General features: G+C 36.4%; 1 protein-coding gene and 2 long non-coding RNA genes across 3 annotated transcripts; 2 read left to right on the forward strand and 1 right to left on the reverse strand.

Moving 5' to 3' along the window:
* Positions 1-2,636: 2,636 nt before the first annotated feature.
* LOC146916814 (uncharacterized) lies at positions 2,637-5,055 on the forward strand. Its single transcript, XR_015015297.1, has 3 exons — positions 2,637-2,911; positions 3,975-4,060; positions 4,830-5,055. It is a non-coding gene; the product is annotated as an uncharacterized LOC146916814 (long non-coding RNA).
* Positions 5,056-9,331: 4,276 nt separating this feature from the next.
* On the forward strand, positions 9,332-10,655 carry LOC146916815 (uncharacterized). Its single transcript, XR_015015298.1, has 2 exons — positions 9,332-9,381; positions 10,447-10,655. It is a non-coding gene; the product is annotated as an uncharacterized LOC146916815 (long non-coding RNA).
* A 1,232-nt stretch (positions 10,656-11,887) lies between these two features.
* Positions 11,888-12,337, reverse strand: LOC146916816 (uncharacterized). Its single transcript, XM_085721750.1, has one exon. The coding sequence runs from the start codon at positions 12,335-12,337 to the stop codon at positions 11,888-11,890; it is 450 nt and encodes a 149-aa protein (XP_085577876.1).
* Between the last annotated feature and the right edge of the window lie 2,866 nt (positions 12,338-15,203).

The raw sequence follows: 15,203 nt of genomic DNA on the forward strand, positions 1-15,203 counted from the left end.
ATCAATACCATACTGCTGAGTGTATCCTTTGGCTACCAGCCTGGCTTTGTACTTCTCAATCTCTCCCTTTTCATTGAGTTTGGTTTTATAAATCCACTTAACACCTATCTTCTTAGCATCTGAAGGTAAAGTGGTAAGCTCCTAGGTGTTGTTCTTCTCAATAGCATCAATCTCTAGGCCCATAGCATTTCTCCATTCTTCATGCTTGACAGCTTCCTCATAAGTGACTGGATCAGTGATGGAACTGAATACTGCCAGACTCTGTAACTCAGCTTCTTCTTCTGATTCCTGACCAGTTACATAGTCAGTTAAGTAGGCTGGTTTCCTCCTTAATCTCTAAGAGGGTGCAGGAGGTGTCTCATCATCAATTTCCTCATCATTGTGTTCACTATTTGAATCTGAAGATTCACTAGTGCTGTTTTCAGCTATTTCAGGTGTTGCTTCATTGTTTCCACCAGTTTCCTCATCACCTTCAATAGCTATGACTTCTGTATTGGATTTTTCATTCCACATCCAACCTTTGGATTCTTCAAAGACAACATCTCTGCTCACAATGATTTTCTTATTAACAGGATCATAAAGCTTATAAGCTTTAGATTCCTCACTTACACCCAGATGAACACACTTGATGCTTTTATTATCCAGCTTTTTCCTCTGAGCATCTGGAATATGAACATAAGCTATGCATCCAAACACTCTAAAGTGTTTTACTGAAGGCTTCATATCACTCCATGCTTCCTCAGGAGTGATATTTTTAACTGACAGGGTGGGGCTTCTATTCAACACATAGATTGCCCATTTAACTGCCTCAGGCCAAAACAGTTTAGGTGTGTCCCTTGCTGCAAGTAAACACCTAACCATATTCAAAATGGTTCTATTCTTCCTCTCTGACACACCATTTTGCTAAGGTGTGTATGCAGTTGTCAGTTGCCTCTTTACTCCTTCAATACTGCAGTATTCATTGAAAGAGTTTGATGTAAATTCTCCTCCCCTATCAGTTCTCAAACACTGAATTTTACATCCTGACTCTCTTTCCACTGCAGCTTTGAATCTTTTGAATGTTTCAAACACACTTGCCTTGTCCTGCAAGATGTAAACCCATGTTTTTCTGCTGAAATCATCTGTGAAAGTTATGAAGTATCTGCTGCCACCATTGGATTGTGGATTAATTGGGCCACACACATCACTATGAATCAGTTCAAGCTTCATAGTGGCCCTCCATTTTGCATCCTTTGATATAGGTTCCCTGTGTTGCTTTCCCTCCATACACTTTGAGCATATATCAGATACTTCCTTCAGTTCAGGCATACCCTTCACCATTTCCTTCTTGACAAGAGTATTTAAGCCTTTGTAACTCAAATGTCCATATCTATCATGCCACAGCTGAGTTTCACTTTCACTTGAGGCTTTCAAACAGTTTGGTATGATAACAGGTGCATAGATAATGTACATTCTATTAGCAGACATTTGTGTTGACATGATTAACCCTCTTTCTTCATGAAACACTTTACACATATCTTTCTGAAACATAATTGTGAGATTTTTCTGTTGAAGCTGCCCTATACTCAACAATTTATTACTAAGTCCAGGCAGATAATGAACATCAGTAATAACTTGTGTAATTCCTCCAATGAACAATCTTAGATTCCCTTTCCCCATAACTTGCATCTTTGAATCATTTCCTAATTTCACTGAGGATCTAAAACTATCATCAAAGTCAAACAACCATTCTTTTGTTCCTACCATATGATTGCTACAGCCAGAATCAAGGAACCATACCTCATCAACAGCTTGATTTGTGGATTCTTGCTTTGCCATCAGCAACATCTCTTCACTATCATCAAACTCAGCATAGTTGGCATCATTTTCCTCCCAAGTGGGACGCTCACTCTGATAGTGACCAAGTTTGTGGCATTTGAAGCATTCAATAAGATCTTTGTTCACTCTTCCTCTACCACGGCCTCCACGTCCTCTTTGTCCAGTTCTTGCTCCTCTGCCTCTCCCATAGCCTCTTGCAGATTGAGAGATCTTCAAACCTTGTTCTTCCTCTTTTGATTGTTGTGCTTGCATTCTTTGTTCATGAACCAGAAGACTACTCTGTAATTCATCTACACTCAGAGTAGTTACATCATTGGATTCCTCTATAGAGCACACAACATAGCTGAACTTTGAAGTCATAGAACGCAGAACCTTTTTGTAAGACCCGTAATTTGGCTGCGACTAAATTCAGGGCTTTGTATTTTGTTCTGATGTTTTCTTTGTTAATAAATGACTTTACAAAATGTCTTGACGTTGTCGGAATTTCAGAATTTGTTTTCTATCCATTTTGAGAAAACGTGTTGGATGTACTTGTCTAAATTTTCAACGGATCAAGAGCGTCATGAAAATTTAAACAAGAGTTTTATACATTTCTAGAATGGGAAGATGGCCCTGTTATATTTCTCCAAAATTTAGAAATTGTATATTATTTGTTTCGACTTATGGGAAAAGTATTTTGTTTCGCAAAAGTTAGTTTAGAACAATTAACGACGCATAATGAGGCACATCTGATTAGAGACTTCAGGACTATTTAAAGTAACCAAAATATAGAGATATTTATAAAATTATATTAATGAAATAATTGTGAGAGGGGTTAATTGTGTGGTTTTTAGAAAGCCACGCCACTTGATTTTTGTGGTCAGATGAGGGAATACATCACTTACCATGTTGTGATCATGAAACTCTCACCTTGTCTTTAAATACAAGAAACAAATTCCCTCACCTCATTTTCTTGTTGCTGGAACCGTAGCCCCTCCCTCACATATATCTTTTCTCTATTAATTGCAACTTGGTCTTGGAAGTGTAGATAGAGAGAAAGTCACAAGTTCCCCTCATCCTTTCCATCATTGGCCACGGCAAAATCAATTTGTGGGTGAGGTGCCATTTTTCTTGCTCCTTTGGTCATTATATGTTTATTAATATTGTTGTGTGATGTCGTATGAGTATAGATCCGCAAGAAAATTTACGATCCGTTCATTTTAAAATTTTAGTATTTTTGGAAAAGTGTTGGACTGTGAATTTTATTTGATATTTATGCTTTAGACGAGTAAATGAGTTGATTCAACCGATTAGTTTTTGAAAAACGTTGTCCGGACGAACGGGCTGAACCGTGGAAGGGTATTTTCGTCATCTTAAAACTGTTAAAATGTGAAAATGAGTTGATCAATGGATTTGCGTCGTCGAGACATTCGAAATGGACCTATGGTTCGCGATGTTCCGACGACGGATGAATTTATTATGATTTTCTGAAAATAATGTGTCGGAGCTGACACTGGAAGTGACTGCTGACACTATCAGAGTTCGAATTTTCTTTATGTTTGAACTGTTGAGTGGTGAAAATATTGTCTGTGAATTTGTGTTAGGTTGACTGAGCCAGAGGCTCTGGTATACGATGTAAACACAGAGGAGACTTTGTCGAAAATTCGTCATGATCATTTTAACTTACGTTTTGGGTGGTTTCCAAAAGATGTTTCAAAACGGAAAATAAGTTTGGATTCATTTGAAAATGAAAAATATTTTATGAATTGTGTTGATTTCTTAAAGGTCTCTTAATAGACTTAAAGTAATTGAGAAAAAATGTTTTCATGGGTATTTTAAAGATAAAAGTTATGTTATTCAGTGTCGTCGAAGTATTTGAGAATATTTTAGAAACACTGTTATTTTGAGATTTGTTTAGAGAATAAAAGTTTTGAGTAAGCAAAGGTTTGAAAGAAAAGTTTTGATGAGAAAAAGTTCTTTAGACTCACTTTTGACAAGTTTATTGTCGTTGAGTGTTTTGAAGGATTTTGAGACGAAGGCACTTTTGGAAAACATTTTATTTAAGTTTTTTTTTTGGAATTATTGAAGTTGATCATATTTCCGAGTGAGTTGAATTTCGCCTAGAATGGGTAGAATGCTTTAGAGCCGATATTTACCTAAGTCACTGTATCTGCTAGGATACTTAGCTCGAGGGTTTAGAGACGTTCCTGTTGTAGATGCTTACGAGTGTAGAGCAGTACGTTGTAAGGAATGCTTTTCTCAGGCAAGGGCACTTTCTTCAACATCATAGTTACTTAAATGCCTGGATGGTGTATGTGCTACTGTGTGTATTGTGAATATGATATGTTAAGTGAATGTGTTTGCCCAGTGTGGGATTTGTTTGCAATCAACTTGAATTGAAAGATAATATCTGAACTGCATGTTGATTCATGAAATGTTGTTTGATATGAATTGAAAGATAATATCTGAACTGCCAGTTGAGGCATGTTTTTATACTACATATGTTGAATGATGTATAAGAGTTGCATTTGCACATATTGAGTGGACAATATATGCTCATGCATTTCATGGTACGTGTTAGTCCGTTGGACGCACGGGTCTTATAGTACGCGGTAGTTCGTGGAGACGCACGAACGCGCGGGGTGTGGACTGCCGTGAAGGAACCCACCTTAAATCTATGAGATTATTGGTATTACACGGTAGTCTGTGGAGACGCACGGACGCGCGGGGTGTGGACTGCCGTGAAGGAACCCACCTTAAATCTATGAGAATCATGATTTTCTTACCCTCTGCGGAGTGGATTATTCCGGAATCATTTGCATGTGATAGGCCAGTGGAGGTTGTATCACACATGTAGAGTCTGCATTTGCTAGGCTAATTGTGCATCATTATATTTTGTGTGAGGAATGTTTATGCTGATGCCATTTACCATGCTAGTATATATGCCTGCAGTATTTTTGTATTTATGTTGTTATTAGATCGTGACCCTTTACATTAATCCGTGGATCGGGCTTTGCCCCATATCCAAATAGGGAGTGTGCTTTGCGGGAATAGCAAAGGCTTTGGAGGTGTAGCAGATTGGCAGTCAGGCTTGATGCCATTGGTGGGATCTTGTACCATGTCATCCCAGTTCAAAGTTAAGGATCAGCTTAGATGTTTTACTTGTGGTGTCTTATGTTTATGTAATTTGACTTCTTTTGTTTAGGCACCGCCGTAAATGATACTACCATGAGAAATGAATACTCGAACATTATTTTATGCTTCCGTAGTGCATGATTTAATAGTAAAAGCTCATTGCCTAATATTGTTTTATAAAATGTGACATTTGATTCAGATTGTATTGTTGGTAATGCTTTCAAAATGTTTTACTTACTCTGATTTTAAATTAAAAACGATCTTGAATCCTTTAGTGCATGGCATTGAGTTGTTTTAAAAAGAAAAAAAAATACACTCTTGTTTTGAAAATCGGGCTGTTACATTGTTGTATCAGAGCATGGTAGTAGATTTACTTCAAGGGCTGTGAGTCGGGTGTCCTAAGCTGATCAAGGGTCGGGTTTAGTACACATAAGTGCTTGGTGTCCTTTTGTGCTTTGTGTTTTGCTTTGGGCCATGTATGATATGCTTATGTAGTTGTTTATTCCTTGATGTGGAGAAATTTGTTTTAGCATCTTAATAGGAGTAGTAGCTAGAACTTAAAGCATTAGTCGATTGTGGTCGACGATTGTTCCGATCCCTTTTAGATGCAATGGTCCAGAGAGGACAAGTTTGCAATAAGTTTTTACTTAGAAGAGTTCAGTGCAGTACCAAGGTTTAGGAGCTACCTTGATTGACAGCCACGAGTGTTATGTTGAGATCGGTGAATGCTCAATTGGTGGAGAGTCTAATGGAAAGAGAGAAAAGTTTGAGAAAATTTGAAGAAGGCATTTGATGTATTCTTTGGTGAATTTCAAGATGAAAGAGAATGGAGTTGGTAATTGGTGAGGTGATGTGACCACCATGGTGGTGCATTAAGCAAAGTTGTCATTTGTGACAAATGTGACATCTTGGATACGAGCAAAGGTGCTTGTTTTGGAGCTAAAGGGGTGCCGCATGTTGAAGTTATTGGACTTCATAATACGAAGTAAAGGATTGAAGGTAGTAGTTGCCTTGGAATGTGAGACAAGGTGCCCAAGCTAGTTTAGATTTGGGACTTGGGCGTTTTAATGATGGATATCTTGAGGAGAAAGGTTTGAAACAAAGTGTTTGCAGATGGGTGTTGACATCTGTATGATCTAAGAGAATCAGAAGTATGGATGTTGTTGGGGAATGAGCTTTGAGGCGTTGTGCAGTTGCGCGAGTGTTAAGACTGTTGAGCATCGGGAGAGTCTGAACATTCAGAATGCTTGGGTGGTGTTAGAGTGATGGTTTGATTGATAACCCTGAGGTGGTTGGATCTTAAGTTAGAGATATTATCAGCTAGATTTGGGGTGGTGAACCAAGAGATACCTTGGACTTAAGATGTAATGATTCTTCTTGGATTATATGGAAGTGAATTGAATGTTATGGGAACTTAAATAGGATTTATTCCATGACTAAGCGTGAACAATGTGTTTCACTTATCAGATTGTTTCCTGATTGGATGAGTTGTTCTTGAACAAGTTAATTGTTGGGATTTCGGTTATGAGTTTCAATTGTTTGTGAGATAACTGAAGTATGTGATTTCGGTGGTACTTTGACGTAAAGCCGTAAAGTAAATTTTTGGAGTTAGGTATGCTTTTAAAGGAACCTAATAGTTTAAGAGAACGCGACAAAATTCAAGATTGGACCGAGTAATATTTTGAGATGTAACGGGAGAAAGTGTGTACTTGAAATTTGGGAATATAAGGAAACTAATTTTGGATGAAGGTCGTGAGAGTAAGATGGAATCTCATCAATGAGTGAAGAAGTGTATATGTCATGGTAACCAGAAGTTGTGCTTATGAGATGGGGGCTCGTCAATTGGTGAAGTGTGTCTAGGATGGTAACCAAAAGCTATGCATAATAGATGATTCTTTTGGGATAAAAGGATTCCATGATCTTTGGATAGGTCTTGATGACTCAAGTGAAATTGGAAAATTACAAGATTATTCCGCTATGACAATAATCGTTAAGAAAAGAGAAGTTTGGATCATGTACGATTATGAAATAACCCAACATAACTTTGAATCGGTTATGGTTTTGGATTTTGACCAGTGAGTCAAAAAGTATGAAGTTGAGGTATCTGCGAAGAGGGTAATGCCTACAAAGTAGTTACTCGACAGGTTAGTGTTCGGCATGGACAAGAGAGTAAAGGCAGTCTAAGAATTGAGGAAATGTTGGAATCAAAAGGAAATTTAAGTGACTACGGTGATGGACTCTGCCATGGTTCAGGATGCATTATGAGTATTAGATGGAAGATATGACTTGCAAGATTGAGAATTTGTGAAGGAATTGTTACACACATGATTTGGAACTTGCCACTGGGTATTGAATTTTGGACTTAAGGGCATTGCTTCATCGATGTTAACAATGTATATTTATTGTGTGTAACTGACTGAAAAAGTAAGTACTTTTGAGTGGAAGAACTTAAGTCTGGTAAGGAATGATTGTAGGAAATCCATGAGGATGTTGAAGTTGTACTTACGAATTTTAAAAAGGAAAGTATAAAGATTTCCTGTGGGGATAAATGTTGATCCGATGAAGAAAACATTTTTGGTTAAGGTATGTTGCTACAAGTTAGGTGTTGATCTTGAGACTTAAGATGCTAAGGCGTGATGTGAGTATTGGTAATCTTGGACGAAAATACGATGTAAATATTGTTATATTATGAATTTAAAGGTGAAACAATGTATTGTTAAGCATTGAGTATGACGTCAGTTGTAACATTTTGGTCCATTTAAGATGGTGTTTGTTTAAACTTGTCAACAAGTTTTGAATTTTTAATAGGATTCTTATGTGAAGAAATTCATATCAGTATAGTTGCGTGACTGGCGTAAGTCAAAAAGGTATGAATATTATTAAGGGATAAAAACTCCCTATAGAGGCGGCAACTTCGTGGTTCTTATATAAACTTTATGCTCGGAGTAGCAATGAACGTTCGGGATTTTGTTTTGTCGTGGTGAATGTTATATAGTAGATAACCATTTGAGAGGTTTGTGTAGTTTTGAGGCCTCAATCGAGAGGAAATCGAAGGGGTGATGAAGCCTAAAGAAAATTCAAGAGAGATTTTTCGTTAAGAAAGGTTATTAAAATGATAGATATGGAAGGCTAAAGGAGTATAGCGCTTGAATTGAGGATCTTAACCTTGTATGAGGCTTGATAAAGCAATTTTGTGAAAGTTAGGAGGTTCTAAGTTGAGTGTGAGAGGTTTTTATTCACTGGAAAGAAGCAAGATGAATAAAGAAACTAATGGAAATTGATGTTTATGTTGGAATGATTATATTCCTTGTGCCTCAGGATAGACCTGAGTGCAGGTTGCAAGAAACACTGTTACAGTTTGGTTAAGATGGTCTATGCCACCATCATGACTGCTAGCTATCTATTGACAAATTAGGGAACTGATCATCCTTAATGTGTTGTTGATAGAAAGTGAACATCATGTTGAATGGAACAAGTCAATCTTACCCAGTGTTGTAGTGTGAAATTTTTGGAGGGTAGACATGGAGACATCAAGAATTTTGATTGTGGACCTAGGCTCTTGAGGGACCTAGTGTTGTATTTATGTGTTCCTTGAGGTGATGGAGTACTCGAGTTGTGATGTCTAGATGTGTGTCTAGAGTTTGAAGCCTATACGACTTTGTAAAGGGTCACAGTAGGTGCACTATGTCAGTGTTGGTATTAGTAATGACTAACTAAGTTGTTACTCCTATCTTAGTTTCGAGGACGAAACTTCTTTTTGGAGGGTAGTAATGTAAGACCCGTAATTTAGTTGCGACTAAATTCAGGGCTTTGTATTTTGTTCTGATGTTTTCTTTGTTAATAAATGACTTTACAAAATGTCTTGACGTTGTCGGAATTTCAGAATTTGTTTTCTATCCATTTTGAGAAAACGTGTTGGATGTACTTGTCTAAATTTTCAACGGATCAAGAGCGTCATGAAAATTTAAACAAGAGTTTTATACATTGTTAGAATGGGAAGATGGCCCTGTTATATTTCTCCAAATTTTAGAAATTGTATATTATTTGTTTCGACTTATGGGAAAAGTATTTTGTTTCGCAAAAGTTAGTTTAGAACAATTAACGACGCATAATGAGGCACATCTGATTAGAGACTTCAGGACTATTTAAAGTAACCAAAATATAGAGATATTTATAAAATTATATTAATGAAATAATTGTGAGAGGGGTTAATTGTGTGGTGTTTAGAAAGCCACGCCACTTGATTTTTGAGGTAAGATGAGGGAATACATCACTTACCATGTTGTGGTCATGAAACTCTCACCTTGTCTTTAAATACAAGAAACAAATTCCCTCACCTCATTTTCTTGTTGCTGGAACCGTAGCCCCTCCCTCACATATATCTTTTCTCTATCCATAGCCCCTCCCCTCATCCTTTCCCTCATTGGCCACGGCAAAATCAATTTGTGGGTGAGGTGCCATTTTTCTTGCTCCTTTGGTCATTATATGTTTATTAATATTGTTGTGTGATGTCGTATGAGTATAGATCCGCAAGAAAATTTACGATCCGTTCATTTTAAAATTTTAGTATTTTTGGAAAAGTGTTGGACTGTGAATTTTATTTGATATTTATGCTTTAGACGAGTAAATGAGTTGATTCAACCGATTAGTTTTTGAAAAACGTTGTCCGGACGAAAGGGCTGAACCGTGGAAGGGTATTTTCGTCATCTTAAAACTGTTAAAATGTGAAAATGAGTTGATCAATGGATTTGCGTCGTCGAGACATTCGAAATGGACCTATGGTTCGCGATGTTCCAACGACGGATGAATTTATTATGATTTTCTAAAAATAATGTGTCGGAGCTGACACTGGAAGTGACTGCTGACACTATCAGAGTTCGAATTTTCTTTATGTTTGAACTGTTGAGTGGTGAAAATATTGTCTGTGAATTTGTGTTAGGTTGGCTGAGCCAGAGGCTCTGGTATACGATGTAAACACAAAGGAGACTCTGTCGAAAATTCGTCATGATCATTTTAACTTAGGTTTTGGGTGGTTTCCAAAAGATGTTTCAAAACGGAAAATAAGTTTGGATTCATTTGAAAATGAAAAATATTTTATGAATTGTGTTGATTTCTTTAAGGTCTCTTAATAGACTTAAAGTAATTGAGAAAAAATGTTTTCATGGGTATTTTAAAGATAAAAGTTATGTTATTCAGTGTCGTCGAAGTATTTGAGAATATTTTAGAAACACTGTTATTTTGAGATTTGTTTAGAGAATAAAAGTTTTGAGTAGTCAAAGGTTTGAAAGAAAAGTTTTGATGAGAAAAAGTTCTTTAGACTCACTTTTGACAAGTTTATGGTCGTTAAGTGTTTTGAAGGATTTTGAGACGAAGACACTTTTGGAAAACATTTTATTTAAGTTTTTTTTTTTTGGAATTATTGAAGTTGATCATATTTCCGAGTGAGTTGAATTTCGCCTAGAATGGGTAGAATGCTTTAGAGCCGATATTTACCTAAGTCACTGTATCTGCTAGGATACTTAGCTCGAGGGTTTAGAGACGTTCCTGTTGTAGATGCTTACGAGTGTAGAGCAGTACGTTGTAAGGAATGCTTTTCTCAGGCAAGGGCACTTTCTTCAACATCATAGTTACTTAAATGCCTGGATGGTGTATGTGCTACTGTGTGTATTGTGAATATGATATGTTAAGTGAATGTGTTTGCCCAGTGTGGGATTTGTTTGCAATCAACTTGATTATGATATGTTGATGTGCGTTGCTTTCATATGATTTGTGAATAAATATATGAAATGCATGTTGATTCATGAAATGTTGTTTGATATGAATTGAAAGATAATATGTGAACTGCCAGTTGAGGCATGTTTTTATACTACATATGTTGAATGATGTATAAGAGTTGCATTTGCACATATTGAGTGGACAATATATGCTCATGCATTTCATGGTACGTGTTAGTCCGTTGGACGCACGGGTCTTATAGTACGCGGTAGTTCGTGGAGACGCACGAACGCGCGGGGTGTGGACTGCCGTGAAGGAACCCACCTTAAATCTATGAGATTATTGGTATTACGCGGTAGTCTGTGGAGACGCACGGACGCGCGGGGTGTGGACTGCCGTGAAGGAACCCACCTTAAATCTGGTCTTATAGTACGCGGTAGTCTGTGGAGACGCACGGACGCGCGGGGTGTGGACTTCCGTGAAGGAACCCACCTTAAATCTATGAGAATCATGATTTTCTTACCCTCTGCGGAGTGGATTATTCCGGAATCATTTGCATGTGATAGGCCAGTGGAGGTTGTATCACACATGTAGAGTCTGCATTTGCTAGGCTAATTGTGCATCATTATATTTTGTGTGAGGAATGTTTATGCTGATGCCATTTACCATGCTAGTATATATGCCTGCAGTATTTTTGTATTTATGTTGTTATTAGATCGTGACCCTTTACATTAATCCGTGGATCGGGCTTTGCCCCATATCCAAATAGGGAGTGTGCTTTGCGGGAATAGCAAAGGCTTTGGAGGTGTAGCAGATTGGCAGTCAGGCTTGATGCCATTGGTGGGATCTTGTACCATGTCATCCCAGTTCAAAGTTAAGGATCAGCTTAGATGTTTTACTTGTGGTGTCTTATGTTTATGTAATTTGACTTCTTTTGTTTGGGCACCGCCGTAAATGATACTACCATGAGAAATGAATACTCGAACATTATTTTATGCTTCCGTAGTGCATGATTTAATAGTAAAAGCTCATTGCCTAATATTGTTTTATAAAATGTGACATTTGATTCAGATTGTATTGTTGGTAATGCTTTCAAAATGTTTTACTTACTCTGATTTTAAATTAAAGACGATCTTGAATCCTTTAGTGCATGGCATTGAGTTGTTTTAAAGAGAAAAAAATACACTCTTGTTTTGAAAATCGGACTGTTACACTTTTCCACAATAGCTGTTTGTTCCAATCATTCACCTTGTGAAGTCATGCGATTTGCAATTGCAAGAGTTCTTCCAATGTAATCATTCACAGATTTACCTTCTTTCATGGAAAGAACTTCAAATTCACGACGGAGAGCTTGCAATTGAGCTCTTTTAACCTTTGTTGAGCCCTGATATTTTCTACGCATGGAATCCCAAATATCCTTTGCTGTATCACGAACAAGAATTGTCTCCATAATAGAACGATTAATGGATTGAAACAGATAGTTCTTGGCTTTGATATCAAGAAGCTTGCTTTCTTCTGCAAGTCTTCTCTGTTCTGGTGTTGCATTTGCAGGTGCAACGGTGACGCCATGTTCGATGAGATTCCAGTATTCTTTGGAGCGAAGAAGATTCTCCATCAACATGGACCAGTGATCATAGAAACCGTCGAATTTGGGAATTGCATGTTGAAGGAATGAGGATGATTCCGTCATTGTTGAAGCTTGAGGAAGAAAGTGCGTGAAAAATGAGGAAGAAACTAGGAAGAAGATGATCGGAGCTGCCGTAACTGACTGAAAAACCACCGCAACAAACTATCACCACCGTGTAACTAACTATCACCGCCGTAACTAACTTTCTCTCTCTCTCTCTCTCTCTCTCTCTCTCTCTCTCTCTCCAAATGAAACTGCGTTTCTAAAGTATTTGGAGGAGAATACAGGACCCTGTTTAGGCTCCTGATACCACTTGTTAGAATGGTAAACTTCTCATTGTTTATTTCACTAAGAGTTCAGCCTTTATATAGGCAAGGGTACAAGACTTGCATTGCAAGTAACTGCTTATAACAATTAGGGTAAGCATGTTTGCTAGGATTAGATATAAAGGATTACTATCACCTTTGTTGACTGGCTTCTCTATTATCATTATGATTATTATGACTCATGATTCAATGAATTCTTATAGCCTTCCACATATTCCCAACCACGAAAATTCCCTCAAGAATGACATCAAACACACTTAAATCCTACACAACTTTGTTGAAGCTACCACTCCGACAAGCCTCGGTAGAACGAGGTATCAATTCGGGGTCAACAGAAGTGCGTCCTTCCTTTGATCTTCAAAATCATGAATTCAGTATAATCCTAACCCAGCTCCATAAGCATGCATTAATTTGACATGATAACAGAGCAAACTTCCTATATTCCATGTAATTGTTCAGTTATCGTCTTGAATCCTATTCACACCACTTAAGTCAAGTGTTGAAGTGAGAGCTGCTTTGAATTTTATATTCATTAACAGAAGTAAGGGCTTTTTATGTACCCCTTTTCTTGGCTTTTTAAGGTTTAGAAGAATAATTCAGCAAACATTTATATAGAATGGTATGGATGGCCATGAAAGATTTATTGTCTTGGATTTGTCTATTTATGCAAAATAAGAAATTCAATATGAGCACCTAAGATACCTACTTTGCTTGACATTGTTAACATGCATTCATAAATGATGTATGGTATGATGAATGGCTATGGCAATGGCGGTGTTGTTGTGTACAGAAGAAATGCATTTTTTCTTGTATCAATTATTCCTAAACTTGATAAATTAAAGAGCAAATAGTGTACCGATAAGTGTAGCTAGGAGATGATAGTGATGAATATGACCATGGAACTTTTTCAAACAAATGTATCTAGAAGATGATTCCCTTCAATTAATACATTTTGATTAAATTTCTACCGCTGTCAACATATCTATATTAATATCGTGTTTGATGTGATCCATGTCGGTGTTTCATAACCTACTCATGATTTCATAATAGAATTTTTTACCTAACAAATGCCTCATTGGATCTTTTAGCACACTATTTAAATCATCTGAAACATAGACAACGGCAAATCAATACAGAGATGTGATAATTTAAGGAGTACTTATACATGGACATCCATTCAATGGATACATCCATTTGACACCCCACTATTTGCGGTATAGTTGATCGAGGACAGTTAACAGAAATCAAATCACCTATAAAAACCATGATTATTATAAATAATAAATAATAAATTGAATTAAATGAAAAACTAACTTTTAAATAATAAAAAAAAAATTTAATTTATTAAATATTTTTTTATAGGGTGTCCAATGGGTTAATGATTTTAAGGCATGTCTATGAAACATTGGTCTAACTTATATACACTAATCCATTCTAATTGAAGGGAAGTACCTGAAATGTGGTCCCGTAAGTGTAGCTCAGTTGGTAGCCACCAGGGACAATGTTTGCAGGGGCCGGGGTTCGAACCCCGGATTCCCCACTTCTCCACACTTTAAAAGTGTGTGATCTAGCCACTAGGCTATTGAACCAAAAAAAAAAAAGTACCTGAAATGTGAAATAAAGACAATTAAAGAAGAAAAAAAATTTCATCCCAAAAGTGTCCCGTAAGTGTAGCTCAGTTGGTAGCTACCAGGGACAATGGGCTGGGGTTCGAACCCCGGATTTCCCACTTCTCCACACTTTAAAAAGTGTGTGATCTAGCCACTATGCTATTGAACCAAAAAAAAATTCATCCCAAAAGTTTGTCACTATTGTTTGACAGTTTGTCACTATTTTTTGACAATTATTGGTTTATTGGTGTATTTTGAATATCATCTAGATTGAAATTTGGAGAAAGCTTGTTTGACAGTTTGTCACTATTTTTTGACAATTATTGGTTTATTGGTGTATTTTGAATATCATCTAGATTGAAATTTGGAGAAAGCTATAATACTATTAGTACTATTTATTTTATTTTATTAAAAAAATTGAGGAAGAGTGAAATTTTTATTAATTTAAGTACACTAATGTTTATTTTACAAAAGTCTCGGAGGGAATTTGAACTTTGCATCAACTTAAAGTTTTTTTAGGGCAATAAACTTAACTCATTTCATTAATTCTTGTATCTTGAGGTTACAAAGCTAATCTCTAACTCAAAACTAGCACTTCAAGTGTATTATGACTTGTTATAATTTACTGTATAAATTTTACACGAGACAAGTGTTTTCACTATTTTGTTAGTTAAGATATTGTCTTTCACGAGTTAGTTAAAAACAAAAATATCTATTTGATTAGTAGTATAAATCTTGAATATCTCCAAGATAAAAATACGAACAAAAATTATACTGCAATAATTATAATTTATGGTAGAGTTAAATATGTTTTAATCCTTACATGTTTAGAATGTTTTAAAAAGTTTCTTGCACAAAAAAAAATTAAATATAGATTTTTATGTCTAATATTTTGGTAATTATTTTCTTTTTGGAACAAAAATTTGTTTTACTTGAATCGCAAACAATTCCTCCCAAAAAAAAATTAAATAAATAAAAAAAATCTTACATTAA

This window comes from Medicago sativa, chromosome 6, assembly GCF_051527215.1.
Source record: "Medicago sativa cultivar Bolivia chromosome 6, Bolivia_mono, whole genome shotgun sequence".
Classification (NCBI taxonomy): domain Eukaryota; kingdom Viridiplantae; phylum Streptophyta; class Magnoliopsida; order Fabales; family Fabaceae; genus Medicago; species Medicago sativa.

Coding starts and splice junctions, on each gene's coding strand:
- LOC146916816 (XM_085721750.1), bottom strand. CDS start 12,337: ATGACGGAATCATCCTCATTCCTTCAACATGCAATTCCCAAATTCGAC.